Source organism: Ornithorhynchus anatinus, chromosome 21 (genome assembly GCF_004115215.2).
Source record: "Ornithorhynchus anatinus isolate Pmale09 chromosome 21, mOrnAna1.pri.v4, whole genome shotgun sequence".
Lineage (NCBI taxonomy): Eukaryota > Metazoa > Chordata > Mammalia > Monotremata > Ornithorhynchidae > Ornithorhynchus > Ornithorhynchus anatinus.
This window is the reverse complement of record NC_041748.1, coordinates 8,966,852-8,981,662: the sequence shown is the minus strand read 5'-3', so window position 1 is coordinate 8,981,662 and position 14,811 is coordinate 8,966,852. Positions and strand designations below refer to the sequence as shown.

Below are 14,811 nucleotides of genomic sequence, written 5' to 3'. Positions count from 1 at the left end.
TTAACTTGTGTCTATCCCAGCGCTCAGAACAGTGCTTGGCACATAGTAAGTGCTTAACAAGTACCATTATTATTATTACATGTTCCCTGCCGTGCACTCCCAAGCATCGCAATGCTTCAGACCATAGTGGATCACGGTGGACCTGATCTTTGCTACCCATAAATCCCAGGGTACAAAATCAACACCTCCATACTCTGTTGGAAGGCTTTACAAAAAGCTCATTTGGAACCATCAATTGACCCAAGCTCTGGCATCTACTGAAAAAAGGTGCCTGCCAGAAAGGTTTATCAACATGCTAAATCTACTCTTTGAAGATACGGTCGTTTGGGCCAGCTTAGTAAAGAGAGGTTGTAGATGAGATCCAGACTTGTCCAACTGATTTTGCATAGCGGTGCTTGAGGAGGTAAAAAAAGGAAACCAGGGCCAGAGTGTGATTCCAATTCTAATCACTCAGGGAGAAGCTCCTGTATAGTGATTATGGTCTGGAAACACAAAACACACACACAGACACACACACAGAGTGCATATTGCTTCTCAGAATCATTATGACCCAGTGGATTGACAATCCATCTGAAGAAGTTTAAAGACCAGCTATACATTTAGCCAACACTAGGTTCTCCATGAGTTAGCCAGTCTCACCATCACCTTGAACTAAACATACCCAAAACAGATCTCATCTTCCACCCAAACTTTGTCCTCCTCCTGACTTTCCCATCACTATAGATGTCACACCATCCTCCCTGTCTCACAAGCCCAAACCTTTGGCATGACCCTCAACCCATCTCTCTCATTCAACCTATATAGTCAGTCTCCCAAATCTGTTGGTTCAACCTTCACAACATTGCTGAAGTCCACCCTTTCCTCTCCATCCAGACTGCTACCACGTTAATCCAAGGGTTTATCCTATCCTGCCTTGACTACGACATCAGCCCCTTTGCTGACCTCCCTGCCTCCTGTCTCTCTCTGCACCAGTCCATACTTTACCATCTGGATCATTCACATCTCTGTGCCTCAATTACCTCATCTGTAAAATGGGGATTGAGATTGTGAGCCCCATGTGGGACAGGGACTGTATCCAATCTGATTAACTTGTATCTACCCCCCAGTGCTTCATACAGTACTTGGCACACAGTAAGCACTTAACAAGTACCATAATTATTATTATTATTCTAAAAAAAAAATTCAGTCCCTGTTTCCCCACTCCTCAAGAATCTCCAGGGTTGCCCATCCACCTGTGCATCAAACAGAAAGCTCTTCCTGTCGGCTTTAAAGCACTCAGTCACCTTGCCCCCTCCTATCTTACCTTGCTGATTTCCTATTACAACCCAGCCCCCACATGTCACTTCTTTAATATCAACCAACTCACCATTCCTTGATCTCATCTTGTTTTGTTATGGACTCCTCACTCATGACCTGCTTCTGGCTTAGAATTCTCCTCCCCTCCATATTTGACAGACCACCACTCTCCCCACCTTCAAAGCCTAAGTACCTTAAAAGCACATCTCCTCCCCAATGAAGCCCTCATTCCCCCTGCCCCCTCTCCCTTTTGCATTGCTCTTGCACTTCAATTTGTACCCTTTATTAGCCTCACCCTCAGCCCCATGACCCTTATGTACATATCTGATTATTTTAATGTCTCTCCCCCGTTCGGCCCAGACATAATGTCTCCTGGTGGGTAGGGATTGTGTCTACCAACTCTGTTGTGTTGTACTCTCCCAAGCATTCAATATGGTGCTCTGGCTCCTGTATGAAGACTCAGAGCCAAGGTATGGTGCCAAAATGGCATCAAGATTCAAACTGTACTGGAGGTATAATGGAGTGATTGTAGCATCTGCTCCTGTTCATAGTTATCAGATCTGGACTTATGAGAGAATCATATTCAATTTAAAGAGCTTGTCATGGGGTACCTAACGCCCGGGAGAGAGACAGGAAAACTGAATAAGGCCCTGAGATGCAGAGTAGCATCAATGCAGTGCTCATCACCTTTTCATCCCCACGGGGAAACGGGCAAATTTTCAAGTCCTGCTTGGAAGCCATCAGAGTTATGTGGTGAGCAAGGCAGGGAGTCCAGGCTCCAGAGCTACTGGGGTTAATATGTTGTTTCAGGGACCCTCCACCTCCTTGGACTTGCCCTCGTCTCTTTGTACATGCCAAGCAAACCAAAGGAATGCAGGATACAGGTTTGGGCGTGATTGGCTTTAGTGAGTATAAGGACATTTTAGCTGGGGAAGTCAGAAATCTTTTTCAGTGTTGTCAGTTCTGCACTCCACAGGAAATGGAGTGATGGAATCTCCCATTGGAAATGATGGATGAGCTTCAGTCACTGGATTGGCCATTCATCTGATGGGATGAGAGATTTTTCAACCTTCGTTCAGGCTCTGCTTACCATTGCAACTGAAAATCGTGCAGCAGCCTAATCCTTATGGAAAATTTTTTGACAGTTGGGAGGTTGATTATCATATTCACTTGAGCACATCTGGGCTTCTCTTTGCACTAGTAAGCTCACAGTCTCTCAGAGCACTTGTGTACCACTTGTCTGCCATGTGACCTTGGACAAATCACTTCACTTCTCTGTATGTCAGTTACCTCATCTGTAAAATGGGGATCGAGGCTGTTAGCCCCACAGGGGACGAGGACTGTGTCCAACCTAATTTGCTTATATCCACCCGAGTGCTTAATACAGTGCCCTGTCACATAGTAAATCACAGTTTTCCACGTGAATAACGAAGGATGAAATCAGCACTAAGGAGTAATGCAGTAGTGCAGTAATGCAAAAGAATTCAGCTCCTTCTATCAAGCTCTGCACTCCTAAGGAAATAAACCAAATTCTACTGGTGCTCAGCATGGAAGGAAGGAAGATAATGAAGAAGCGTCAAGGTGTAGGAATAAACGACAGGGTTTATCACAGGTGTGACTTTACCTCATTCAGACCAAAGAGCTTCAGTCTTCAATCACGGAGTTGTGAGTCCAGGCAGCATGCAAGCTTGCTGAAGGATTCCTTTCTTTTTTAGTAACCATGTTAATTAAAGTGAAGCTGAATATCCTGTTAGTTTTGTAAATGATTTTCTTAAAATGTTGTAAAAAATATGTCCAAAGTGCTTGATTTAAAAATCTTTGAGACTGACCTTTTCAATTTCATTTAAATAGTTTGATGCTTCTCTTTGTTAAAGAACTTAAGATGAAACTTGGATTTGACTGTGTTGTACTTGGGGCCCACAGAACTCATTCTGTTAGCCATGTCTAATTTTCTCAATCGTGCCTTTTCTCAGAAATCTTATTTGGAAATTATCAGTGTGTTAGGGGCTTATTTTGCAGTGTATCCCAATGATTCCCTTTGCTGAGAATCAGTGTGGGCTAGTGGGAAGAGCACGGGCCTGGGAGTCAGAGGATCTAAGTTCTAATCCTGGCTCTGCCACTTGTCTGCATTGTGACCTTGGGCAAGTCACTTCATTTATCTATGCCTCAGTTACCTCTCTCTAAAATGGGGATTATTAGTAACAATAATAATTATGGTACTTGTTAAGTGCCTGCTATGTGCCAAGCACTGCGTTAAGTCCTGGGAAAGATACAAGTTAATCAGGGTGGACACAGTCCCTGTCCCACACTGTGTTCACACTCGTTATCCCCATTTTTTATTTTTTATTTTTTAGATGAGGTAACTGAAGCATAGAGAATTAAAGTGACTTGCCCAAGATCACACAACAGACAAGGTGGAGCCGGGAATAGAACCCATGACTTTCTGACTCTCAGGTCCATGCTCTATCCACTGTGCCGTACTGCTTCTCCACCTTGCTGCTTAAAACTGTGAGCCCCAAGTGGGACATGGACTGTTTTCAACCTGATTAGCCTCTTTCTACCCCAGTGCTTAGTACACTGACTGGAACAAATACCATAAAATAAAATATAGCCATAATATGTTCCTCAAAAATGCCAATGAATCTGCTGTATCTTCCAGAACCCCTGGAAATGCTATAAAATGCTTTTACATGCAGTAAGAGGATTCAGTAACTGACAACATGGGGGCTTTAAGAGAGGAGGATTCAAGGATAATCCTGTGGTTGCAGGCTTGTTAGACAGAAACGACGGTGATGCTCTCAACTCTGATGGGAAAGTGAGGTTGAGATGAGGATTTGGAACGGAATAATAATGATGGTAGTTGTTAAGTGCTTACTGTGTGTCAGGCACTGTTCTAAGTGCTGGGGTAGATACACCAGAGGCAGGAGGAAATGTGAGATTGCAGGTAAGAGGAAGGTCCTAGGGAGATTTGGACTGCATTCTCAGAGGGATGGAGTGTAAATTGAAAACAGAAAGGAGACCCAAAACACAGCCTCATCTACTTGCTTGTGAATTGTTGCTAAACTTTTCCATCCCTAAATTTTAGCTTGTTGAAGGAGCTAAGAACCTAGCCTTGGTGACAGCCATGACAGCCCTCTTCACTATTGGAGATTGTTGGGTGGGTCTATGCTTCATCCAAAATAGCATGAAATTAAGGCCAGGTAAAAAAGGCAGAGCCCTTAGGCAGATTTAGTCAGTCTCTTCTATCTCACTATGATTCTGTGATGCTTTCAGGTAAAGTGAAGAAACTTTTGAACGAAGTGTATCAAGTTGTTAAAATTTCCTTTAATGGAGGGATAGGGGTGGTGAAGGTTGATAGGATGACAGTGGTTGAGCTAGGATTTCTCCGTTTCATCTGACAGCAGCATAGAATCTCGTCAGAAGAGATGGGGTTGTTTATTACCACCCGAGATGTATGCCTCTCCTATCTGACTCCATCTAGGCTGCCTCCATCCCGAGACCCTGACCGAAGTAGAGAACTGGTTTTCAGGCCTGTGTTTGGAGAAGGGTGGGAGGTGAGAACTGGGTTTCAGGCGTGTGTTTGGAGAAGCGTGGGAGGTGAAGGAAGGGGCAGTGAGGGCATTGAATCCCCTGCAGTGATTGAACATAATGTCAGTGGTGGTTGCCTTTTGGCTCTTGTCAGCAGTTAGGGCGTGATGAGCTTCTGGATTTTATGTGCTGTGGCAGTTAGAACCTAGAGATAGGTCTGTACTGTTTGATTTGTAGATTCTGCAACTGAATTGCTTGTCACCCTAACCCTTTGACTACCTCTTTTTAGTGTACACGTGTGATGTGGACCCCACCCCTTCGTGAAAGTTTTTCATACCCATTCCTTGTACTTCAGATGTTGCTGGTGACTCACATTCTCAGGTAATTTCTGTCATACTTAGGAATTTGCATCTGTTAGCATAGAAATTTATGTTGATGTTGAAACAAAATTCAGAAAATGTTTTAAAAGTTGAGCTCCATCCTTTTGTTAAGAATAAGAAAACATCTCAAATATAATTTCAAGTTCACTCTCTAAAAATGACAAGTCTGTTTGAGTTAGTAGATGTACTTTCGATGTGAACCTCCATTCTAATGAGTGATTGCAATCCAGATTTCATAAAAAAAGGTTGTGTATCATGGAAAGCCGAATGACTTTTGAAGGAACAACCAACCATCAAGGGAATTTGATTTTTAGGTTTTTAGGCTACCGAAGAAGCCCCAAGGTCCTAGTATAGTAATAAGAGATTGATTGTAAAGAAGACTGCAGTTCTACACTAGCAAGTACCTAGGATCCCTACACACAATACAGATGTGAAACTGTCAATAAACTCTATTTGCTCCTGCCCAAAGTACACTGTCTGATAAGTCATGGAGAGCCCAGTGGTAGAAAAACAGATGCTAAAGTTCAGTACAGCTGTCCTTGGGAAGACTTGATATATGTCATTGATCAGTGGGAAAGCTACAGAAAGGTGCCAACCCTCTCGTTACATCAGACTTCCTAAGCCGTTCCAATATTGTCACCTGGGCACCAAAAAGAAGCAGTGTGTTCTAGTACAAAGAGCACAGGCCTCTGGGAGTCAGATGACCTGGGTTCGTTCATTCATTCATTCGTATTTGAGCTTCTGCTGTGCATAGAGCACTGTATTAAGTGCTTGGGAGAGAACGATATAACAATAAACAGACTCATTCCCTACCCACAGTGAGTTTACATCTAATCTCAGGCTCTCACTTGCCGGCTGGGTGACCTTGGTAAGTCACTTCATTTCTCTGCACCTCAGGTTCCTCATGTGCAGAATGGAGATTCAGTACCTGTTCTCTCTCCTACTTAGATTTTGACCCCAATGTGGGACCTGATGATCTTGTGTCTCCTCCAGTGCTTAGTACAGTGCTTGGCACATAGTAAGCACTTAAATGCCATGGTTATTACCAAGATAGCACGGTTATCATCTGGTAGCAGGGGAGGTCCTAGAATGCTGTCAGTCTATTATCAGAGCAATGCTCACTTCAACCCAACTTTGTGGAGTGGGAAGTGAGGAGAATCGGATATCCAAATAACTGACGGGCCACAGGGAGGTGATGGGATGCAAGAAAGGCAGAAGAAATGTTTTAATGATTCAAGGAAGTAGAACCTCATGTAATGAGGTTTTCCTGCAGAGAAACAACAGCAGTTTACAGAAAAGCCTTGTGTGTAGCGGTCAAGGAGGAGAGTGACTCTTTCTGAACAGATGCTTAGAAAAGATAATGCTTTGAAAGAGTTCCAGGTATCCAGCCACTAGTGTTCCGCAAATAGCTTTCCAGGATTATGGTCTCCTTTCCTGCATTGGTGGGGCTCCAATCAGGACAGCTTCCTCTGCTTGAGTCAAGGAGAATTCTCCAATTACAGTCCCCTCAGGTGGAGTGGACGCTGTTCTGACCTGGCAAGATCCATTAACAATCTGGCAAGATCTATTAATTATCGACAAATTGATTTCCATCAACCAAGGCAGTGTTGACCATTCATTATTTAGTTGGACATATTATTTTTTTAGCAATTCATTTGTCTAGAAGTGGTCCCCATATTTATGGGTAATAACATGTTAACACCATTTTTGGCCTTATTTTGACACTTCATATCTGTTATCTCCTGAAAGGAATCAAGCTAATGAAGGAGAATAAAGAATGTGGAGTGGTTAGACATGAAATAACTGTTGTTTTGCAAGGGGAATTTCCCTAACTTCAGCAAACCTTACTGGGGATATTCCTGGGGATGGAGCGTTTCAGTGTGACACAGGAGCAAAAAAAAGACAGGTGTGGCTACTGGGAGGGGACAAATTTCATAGAGCTAATAGGCAGAAAGCCACCATTTGGGGCTTTTTAAGCACCAATTGAAAACTCTCGGATGAGCAGGTGTGAGAAGTCTCACTGAGCAACTGTGTATGAAACGGATACTTATGTCTGATGATTATCCTTTTATTATATATCATTCACTAGAGATGAGCAAAGGAGTGGAGCATTGAGGAGGTGGGGCATTCAGGTGATTTGGCTTTGAGGGAGAAAAGAAAGAAAAGAGCATGGGGGTTGGGGAGGGAAGAAGAGCTAAAGTAGATAGGGGACAGGAGGAAAGTGTTAGATGGGGAAAGAAAGGGCTTTCAGATCCTTCTCAGCTTTTCTATTTTGAAGCCTTTTTCTCCACAATGCCATATGGTTTTTTTGTCCTCACGGGGCTTCAGGGCCCAGCAGAGGTTCTCCTCCCCCGCACTCCAGCTCTAGAGCCAGTCACCGGCCTTCCCGCTGTCCACCCACCCAGTTTCGGAGCTCCTCTGGGGACTGAGTAGATTTTAAGCCCTGCATAGCAGTGGAGCTGCTGGCTATTGCCACTGCCATCAGCCAAGTAACAGTGGCCCGAGCAGTAGTGAGTGAGCCAGGAAGGCTGAACAGGAGCTGGGGTGGCTAATGTGCTAAACTGTTGGCAGCTCCGGAGCCTGGGGAGACCAGAGAAATTCTCTGGTGCAGGAAGCAGGGGAGGAGGAGCACTGATAGAAGCTTGCCAAAAGAAGAACTTTTGGAAGTCATGCCTTGGTTCTGGGTGTCCCCTGCCTATGTCACCACCTGGGAAAATATCACTGTCCTCCACCTCTCCCAAGAGCTTAGTACAGTGCTGTGCATACAGAAATCTCTCATTAAAGGCCATTAATTAATTGGTTTCCAGAGTGCCCTCAGTTCTGCAAAGGACAGAGCAAACTAGCAAATCTGCTGGCCTTGCCAAAATGTGTAAAGGGTAGAGCTAAATGTCTTTGACGAAGGATATCTGTCACCTGTCATCCTCCTGAAGCTGGCCTTCCTGCCATTCATCTCGCACTGTACAGAAAAAGCAATCAACTGACTTAATATGGATGGTTTTTAGGCAGCCTGATTGCATTTGGAGCAGTAATAAATGTTTCATTATGTTTTTGCTTGAATCAATCATTCAGTGGTATTTATTGAGCACTTACTGCACGCATAGCACTTTGATAGACTTCTATCAAAGTGGAATTCTATCAAAGCGTTTCGATAAATAATGGTACTTATTGAGTGCTTACTGTATGCAGAGCATTGTACTAAGTACTTGGGAGTGTACAGTACAAGGGAGTTGCTAGACACCAATCCTGCCAAAAGGGAGCTTACAGTCTAGAGGGGGCTTAGTTGTTCAGAGCAGTAGCCGTGCAGATTGTGGTAGGTGGCAGTCAATGTTTGTGGCACCTGGTTTATATTCAGGGTTTTGTTTTACTTTTGATGTGGTTCACTGAGAAAACATTTTGCTGGTTAAACTCATTGGTATGTATTCTGTCTCTTCAAGGGCTTCAAGTGTTCACAGAGGAAGTTGGATTGCACTTTGCATTTCCAATATCTTTTTCATGCTTCCCTGGCAGTTCGCTCAGTTTGTTCTTCTCACTCAGGTAATTGCTAAGTACATTTTAACGCACACCTGCTTAAGACTGCATTCTTGGAATGTGTGAGCACATCAGGTCCTATGCTGGATTTCTGTAGTAATGTTTGAAGAAGTGCATATGGTTAGCATAAAGTCAGCAATTAAAATCGGCCATATTTGGCATGGCTTTTCTTGCATATTTGTGCTTGTACCCTTGGAAAGGGAAATATCTTTTGATTTTCGGTATCTCTGGGGAAAAGCGGGCAGACCATCAATCCTGAGGCCCTAAAGCCAATCCCATCACATTCCCACCTTTAGCTGTGTTGTCCTGTGTGACTTGTTCCTGAGGAATTGTCCATCCCTCCCTGGTGGAGGCAGCCTAGGCCCCACAAAATCCACAGGGATGGCAGCCAGTATGCTGGGATGTTGGAATTCAATCTTCCCTTCCCCAGTTAAGCCCACTTTTCCCCAACTCCCTCTCCTTTTTGCCGCATCGATTATGTACTTGGATCTGTACCCTCTGAGCACTTAATATTCACCTCATCTTCAGCTCCACAGCACTTACATGTTCTGGAGGGAAACTGCATGGATTCTGAGTTGTGTTCAAAAGGATATGTCAGAGACAAGTTTATTACTGCTAGTGCTTCAGTAGGGAGTGGTGGTTGACAGGCAGAGTTTCCTCTACTAATTGAGGCCAGCTCAACTTCAACCATTGATTGATTGATTTCAGTATATGGGTGGAAGGTCACACAGTCAGGAAAGAAAGTCGTGCGATCTAGTGGAAAGAGCACAGGCCTGGGAGTCAGAGGACCTGGGTTCTAATCCTGGCTCTGCCACTTGCATACTGTGTGACCTCAAGCAAATCACTTAACTTCTCCGTGCCTCAGTTTCCTTATCTGTAAAGTGGGGATTCAACGCCTGTTCTCCCTCCATACTTGGATTGTGAGCCCAGTATGGGTCGGGGACTTTTATGTAGTGCATATACTAAGCACTTAACAGATACCACCACCATTATTAATCTCCCTTTTTCATTTGACTTAGATTTCCAAGTGAAACTAGATGGACTGCCCAATATATCTTCCCAACCGTGACTATCCATCTACTCAAGTGGGGTAGATGGTATGTTTCCTCATCCCTAATAATAATAATTTTGGTATTTGTAAAGAGCTTATTCTGTGCCAAGCACTGTACTAAGTACTGGAGTAGGTATAAGACCATCAGGTCCCACCTAGAGCTCCCAGTCTAAGTAGGATACAAAATAGGTATTGAATCCCCATTTTGCAGATGAGGGAGCTGAGGCACTGAGAAGTTGAATGACTTACACGGGGTCACACAGGAGACGTAGCAGAGACGGGATTAAAACCCAAGTCCTTTGAATTTTGGAGCCCGGGTCCACTTACTCTGCTGCCGTCTATTTACTCTGTCCAGGATGTGCCACCCTTAGGGGAGCAGTAAATGGCAGGTAGGTCAGACAAGTGCCCACACTCTGAGAGAAATGTTTTCGCCAACGAGGCATATGACAGTTGGGAGGTTTCCAGGGCTCCTGACTCCACTGAAGATGAAAAGCTTTTGGTCACCATTTCCCTCTAGTCTGTAAACTCTAAGTGGGGAGGGATTATGACTTTCTACTCTATTATATTGTACCTTCCCCTAGCGCTTTGTACAAGGCTCTGCATACAGAAAGCTCTTCGTCCCCACCGCCCTGGAGGAATTTCTGCCCAGCCATTTCATTGGCAGCCCCCCAGGCCAGATCTGATTGTTGAGCAACCCTGCATGTTTTCAGGATTGCTTCTCCTCTCATTGGTGCCAGGGAGGGACATCAGAAGACTTGGGTCTCCCTAGCTTTCCTCCAAAGAGATGTTTCCTCCCCATGCTGCATTGGCAGGGAGCACCTTGAGTGCCCCTCCCCACCCAAAGGGGGTTCTTGTGCCATCGTCTTGCCCGTAGGCTTCTCCTCCCACCCTGATGCTTCCCGCTCTCTCCAGAGACCACACAAGCCTCCTTCTCAGAGAGATCTTCAATGGCTGGGCTGGGCATCATGTTCTCTCATCCCCGTTCCCTCCATCCCCTACTTATCCTTTCCGCTAGGGAAAGTGGGAAGGAGGGAGGGAGGAAAGAATGGGGCCAGGCTGGGAGGGGGTGGGGAGCAAAGGGAACCCCGCCTCAAACAGGGGGATCTGAGAGGCCAGGCACTCAGGAATGGGGAGAGAGGGAGAGGCAATGGGAGCGTCAGTCACCAAGTCAGTGAGAGTCACCAGGGTCTCAGTCAGGGTTTTGGTGGGCCTGGAGTTGTTGTCTGGAGGCCCTCAGTCCACACCCACCAGAAACATTCCGGATATTTTTTTGTAGTGATTTTGAGTGTCTAGTTGTTCCTTGGTCTGAAAATTTCATTGCTGATGGTATAGCCCCAACAGGCCCACCCCTACCTTTGACTGCTTACCAAATGAATGGCAGGAACATTGAGGTGTTCAAGGGGAGGAACTGTTCTGTTTACACTTGTTCGGTACATTTCCAAGTGCCAGCCCAGTACCCAACCCTGTGTTGGGAGAGAAGCAGTGTGGCTTAGCGGTAAGAGCATGGGCTTGGATGTCAGAGGAAGTGGATTCTAATCCCGGCTCTGCCACTTGTCTGCCGTGTGACGTTGGGCAAGTCACTTAACCTCTCTGTGCCAGTTACTTCATCTGTAAAGTGGGGATTAAGACTGTGAGCCCTGTGTGGGACAACCTGATTACCTTGTATCTACCCCAGTGCTTAGAACAGTGCTTGGCACATAGTAAGTGCTTAAATACCATTATTATTATTATAATTATTATTTTAAGAGTTTATAAGAGTGAGCAAAAACTCACCCTTGGTTCAAAGCAGTCAATCACCTTGCCCCCTCCCACCTCACCTCCCTTCTCTCCTTCTACAACCCAGCCCGCATACTTTGCTCCTCTAGTGCTAACCTTCTCACTGTGCCTTCCGTCTTGTCTATCTCGCCCCTGACTCCTAGCCCACGTCCTTCTTCTGGTCTGGAACACCCTCCCTCTTCATATCCAACAGACAGTCACTCTCCATTCAGAGCCTTATTGAAGATACATTTCCTCCAATAAGTCTTCTCACACTAAGCCCTCTTATCCTTTTCTTCCACTCCATTCTGTATCACCCTGACTATCTCTCTTTATTCAACCTCCTTCCTGGCCCCACAGTGCTTATGTACATATCCATAATTTATTTATGTACATTAATGTCTGTCTCCTCTTCTAGACTGTAAGCTTTTTGTGTGCAGGGAATGTTTCTGTTATATTGTACTCAAGCGCTTAGTGCAGTGCTCTGCACACCGTAATGACTCATTAAATACGATTGATTTAACCACATTGAATGTCTTCCCTCAGACTTGTCAGTCATGTGGGATGGCCTCCTAAGTTACAGGCTCCCCCAAGGGATCTGGACTGGGCCAGTTTTTGTGACCCCCTCAAAGGTCCCAAAAATGAGGTCAGAGCAGCCCTCTTCAGGGACACTGGTGACTCAGAAAGCGTAGTCATGATGGAGCGGAGGGGGCGAATGCATGACTATCGTGGGCCAAATAGGGAGTTGGTAAAAGAAGCAGCAGATGTATTCTGCCTGTTCCAGGAATGTTTGGCTGTAAATATAGACCATTCCACTAAGCACTGACAGGTTTAGAAATAGTCTCCTACCATTCAAACCAGCTAGGTATTGTTTGAGGTAAAGATGACTTTCATTTTTGTACAACATTCTCAGTTTCCATTCTCCTAAAAATGTCTTTTGATTTCAGATCGCCTCATTATTTGCTGTCTATGTTGTGGGTTATGTGGATTCATGCAAACTACAGAAGATTATCTATGTACACATGGTAAGTTTTCTGTTTTGCAATTCTTCCAGTGTCAGAGAGTCCGGTTTTCTGACAATACAGGCTTTGTTTCATGGCCTGATGAAGGAATAGGCGGTGCCAGAGGGTCCAGAGTAACAATAAACAAGTCAAGACTGTACCAGGGAGCTGCTCCCATGAAAGGGCTCTGCCTAAATGTAAAGAGGGATAGAGAGACAAAGAACAGACATCAGCGTGACCGAGTGGAAGGACCAGCGGTCTGGGAGTCAAAGGACCTGGATTCTAATCTCAGCTCTGCCATTTGCTTGTTGTATGACCTTGGGCAAGCCATTTAACTTTTGTATCTCAGTTTCCTCATCTGTAAAATGAGAATTCAACACCTGTTCTCCCTCCTACATAGACTGTGAGCCCCATAGAGGACTTAACTTGTGTCTACCTCGGCACTTAGTGCTTGGCACATAGTAAGCACCTAAAAAGTACCATTATTATTGCTATTATTATTAATAATAATATTTGTATATTAATGAGTGGGAGCATGTGAGTGGAAAGGTGTTGGATGGAAGTGAGCTAATGGAGGCTGACACTGGGAGAGGGAAATGAAGAGCGGGACTAGGGTAGGATAGCAGGGATGGAGTAGGTAGGAGGTGGGGGAGGTTGAGAGTGGTTTAAAGAGTGAGGAGGGGTTGGATGGAGGGGGATGGAGGGATAGCTGGGAAGGCAAGACAGGGATGGGCTGATTAGAGGGAGGGGATTGAGGGGGCAAGTATTGGGCTAGGGAAATTTTAGGGCTATGGATGAGGTTGTCAGCAGCTATAACTTCTGCAACCGATGCTTCTGTTGATCAATTGCTCACCTGAATGTGGATCCATAGGTCCTTGAAGAGGCAAATGTTTAGGAGTAAACAGAGGGCTGGGTTGACTGGAGTCATTCAGTACAGTGCTCTTTTTCTAGTAAGCGCTCAGTAAACACCATTAATTGGTCGATACACTCTTCCAGCTGGAGGAAGGCAGTTACCCCCAACCCCACCCCAGTATAAATCAGTGAACATTATAATGCCAGTTCCTAGACTACTTTGTTCCAGCTAGCTCAGCTCCAACTGGATACTCTTAGTTGGCAATGTTTTGACAACGACCTTCATTTAAAAGCAGCCTTGTGTTATTAAATCAGAAATCCGTTCAGGCGTCAACATTTATGAAGCCAGTTCTATCTGGACACAACTTCATTTTACTGTTAGAACTTTTATAAGGTGTTGTGATGGATGTTGGAGCGGAGAGAATGGAAAATCATATTGCCATAAATCTTTCATTAAAATGAAGATGGCAATTTCTAGAATGCTAATGAGCAGGCACTCTTCCGTTCACAATCCGTTTGTCCCAGGGTGCTTTCTCACACTTTGTTGTTTCACATTTGCTTCATAACGGGCTGTGTCTAGTGAGCTGCTGGGCTGCCGGTCAGTTCCTTCTTAATTTAATGCGGGCCAGGGGAAAAGCCAGTTAGTGTTATGTTATGGTAGTTGTTGGTCTTCGGGGTCAACAGCTGGGATGCCTAATTAAAGCTTCTTGGCTCAGACGGAAGAAATGCAACCCAGTTGAATTCTCTTCCTCTTCATCTCTGTGAGCAAAGCAGTTGTATGGGGGCAGGGGCATTATGCCGTGCTGGTCTTGGTTGAGCAGCAATCCTGTGAAGGGTGTATTCACCCCCAAAACAGGCTGCATTATTTGTGGTTTGATCTTATCCCCGGGCACTTGGGTTTAGTAGTTACAGACTACTGGCTCTCCATCTTCTCCTCCCTCATGTTCCAGAGGACCAAAATGAAAAGTTCGCCTGCTGTTTTTCCTCTTCCATTCGGAGGTGGTCAGTCAAGTTGAGGATGAGAAGCAGCGTGGTTGAGTGGAAAGAGCACAGGCTTGGGAGTCAGAGGTTGTGGGTTCTAATTCCGGCTCCACCACTTATCAGCTGTGTGACTTTGGGCAAGTCACTTAACTTCTCTGTGCCTCAGTTACCTCATCTGGAAAATGGGGATTAAGACTGTGAGCCCCACGTGGGTCAACCTCATTACCTTGTATCTACCCAGCGCTTAGAACAGTGCTTGGCAAATACCAGAATTATTAGTATTATTATGAGAGAGAGGAAGATTGAGAGAAAGGGGGTGGGCCCACAGGGCAGAGCGGGCTGACTCGATTCACCTGAGCCTCCAGTTGCCCCGACACTCCCACTTGGCACCTCTCATTGCGCAGACGGTGCCATTGCACTGTCGATTGACGTTAGGGCA

General features: G+C 45.1%; 1 protein-coding gene across 3 annotated transcripts in view; it reads left to right on the top strand.

The window, feature by feature from the left end:
* The window catches only part of LOC100077800 (probable C-mannosyltransferase DPY19L1), a 117,180-nt gene that overhangs the window by 51,314 nt on the left and 51,055 nt on the right, over window positions 1-14,811 (top strand). For all 3 annotated transcript variants that reach the window (XM_029049119.2, XM_029049118.2, XM_029049117.2), the window contains exons 8-10: window positions 5,114-5,205; window positions 8,639-8,738; window positions 12,486-12,563. In XM_029049119.2, coding sequence (XP_028904952.1) covers window positions 5,114-5,205; window positions 8,639-8,738; window positions 12,486-12,563 — 270 coding nt within the window. The remainder of the gene's footprint in view (window positions 1-5,113; window positions 5,206-8,638; window positions 8,739-12,485; window positions 12,564-14,811) is intronic.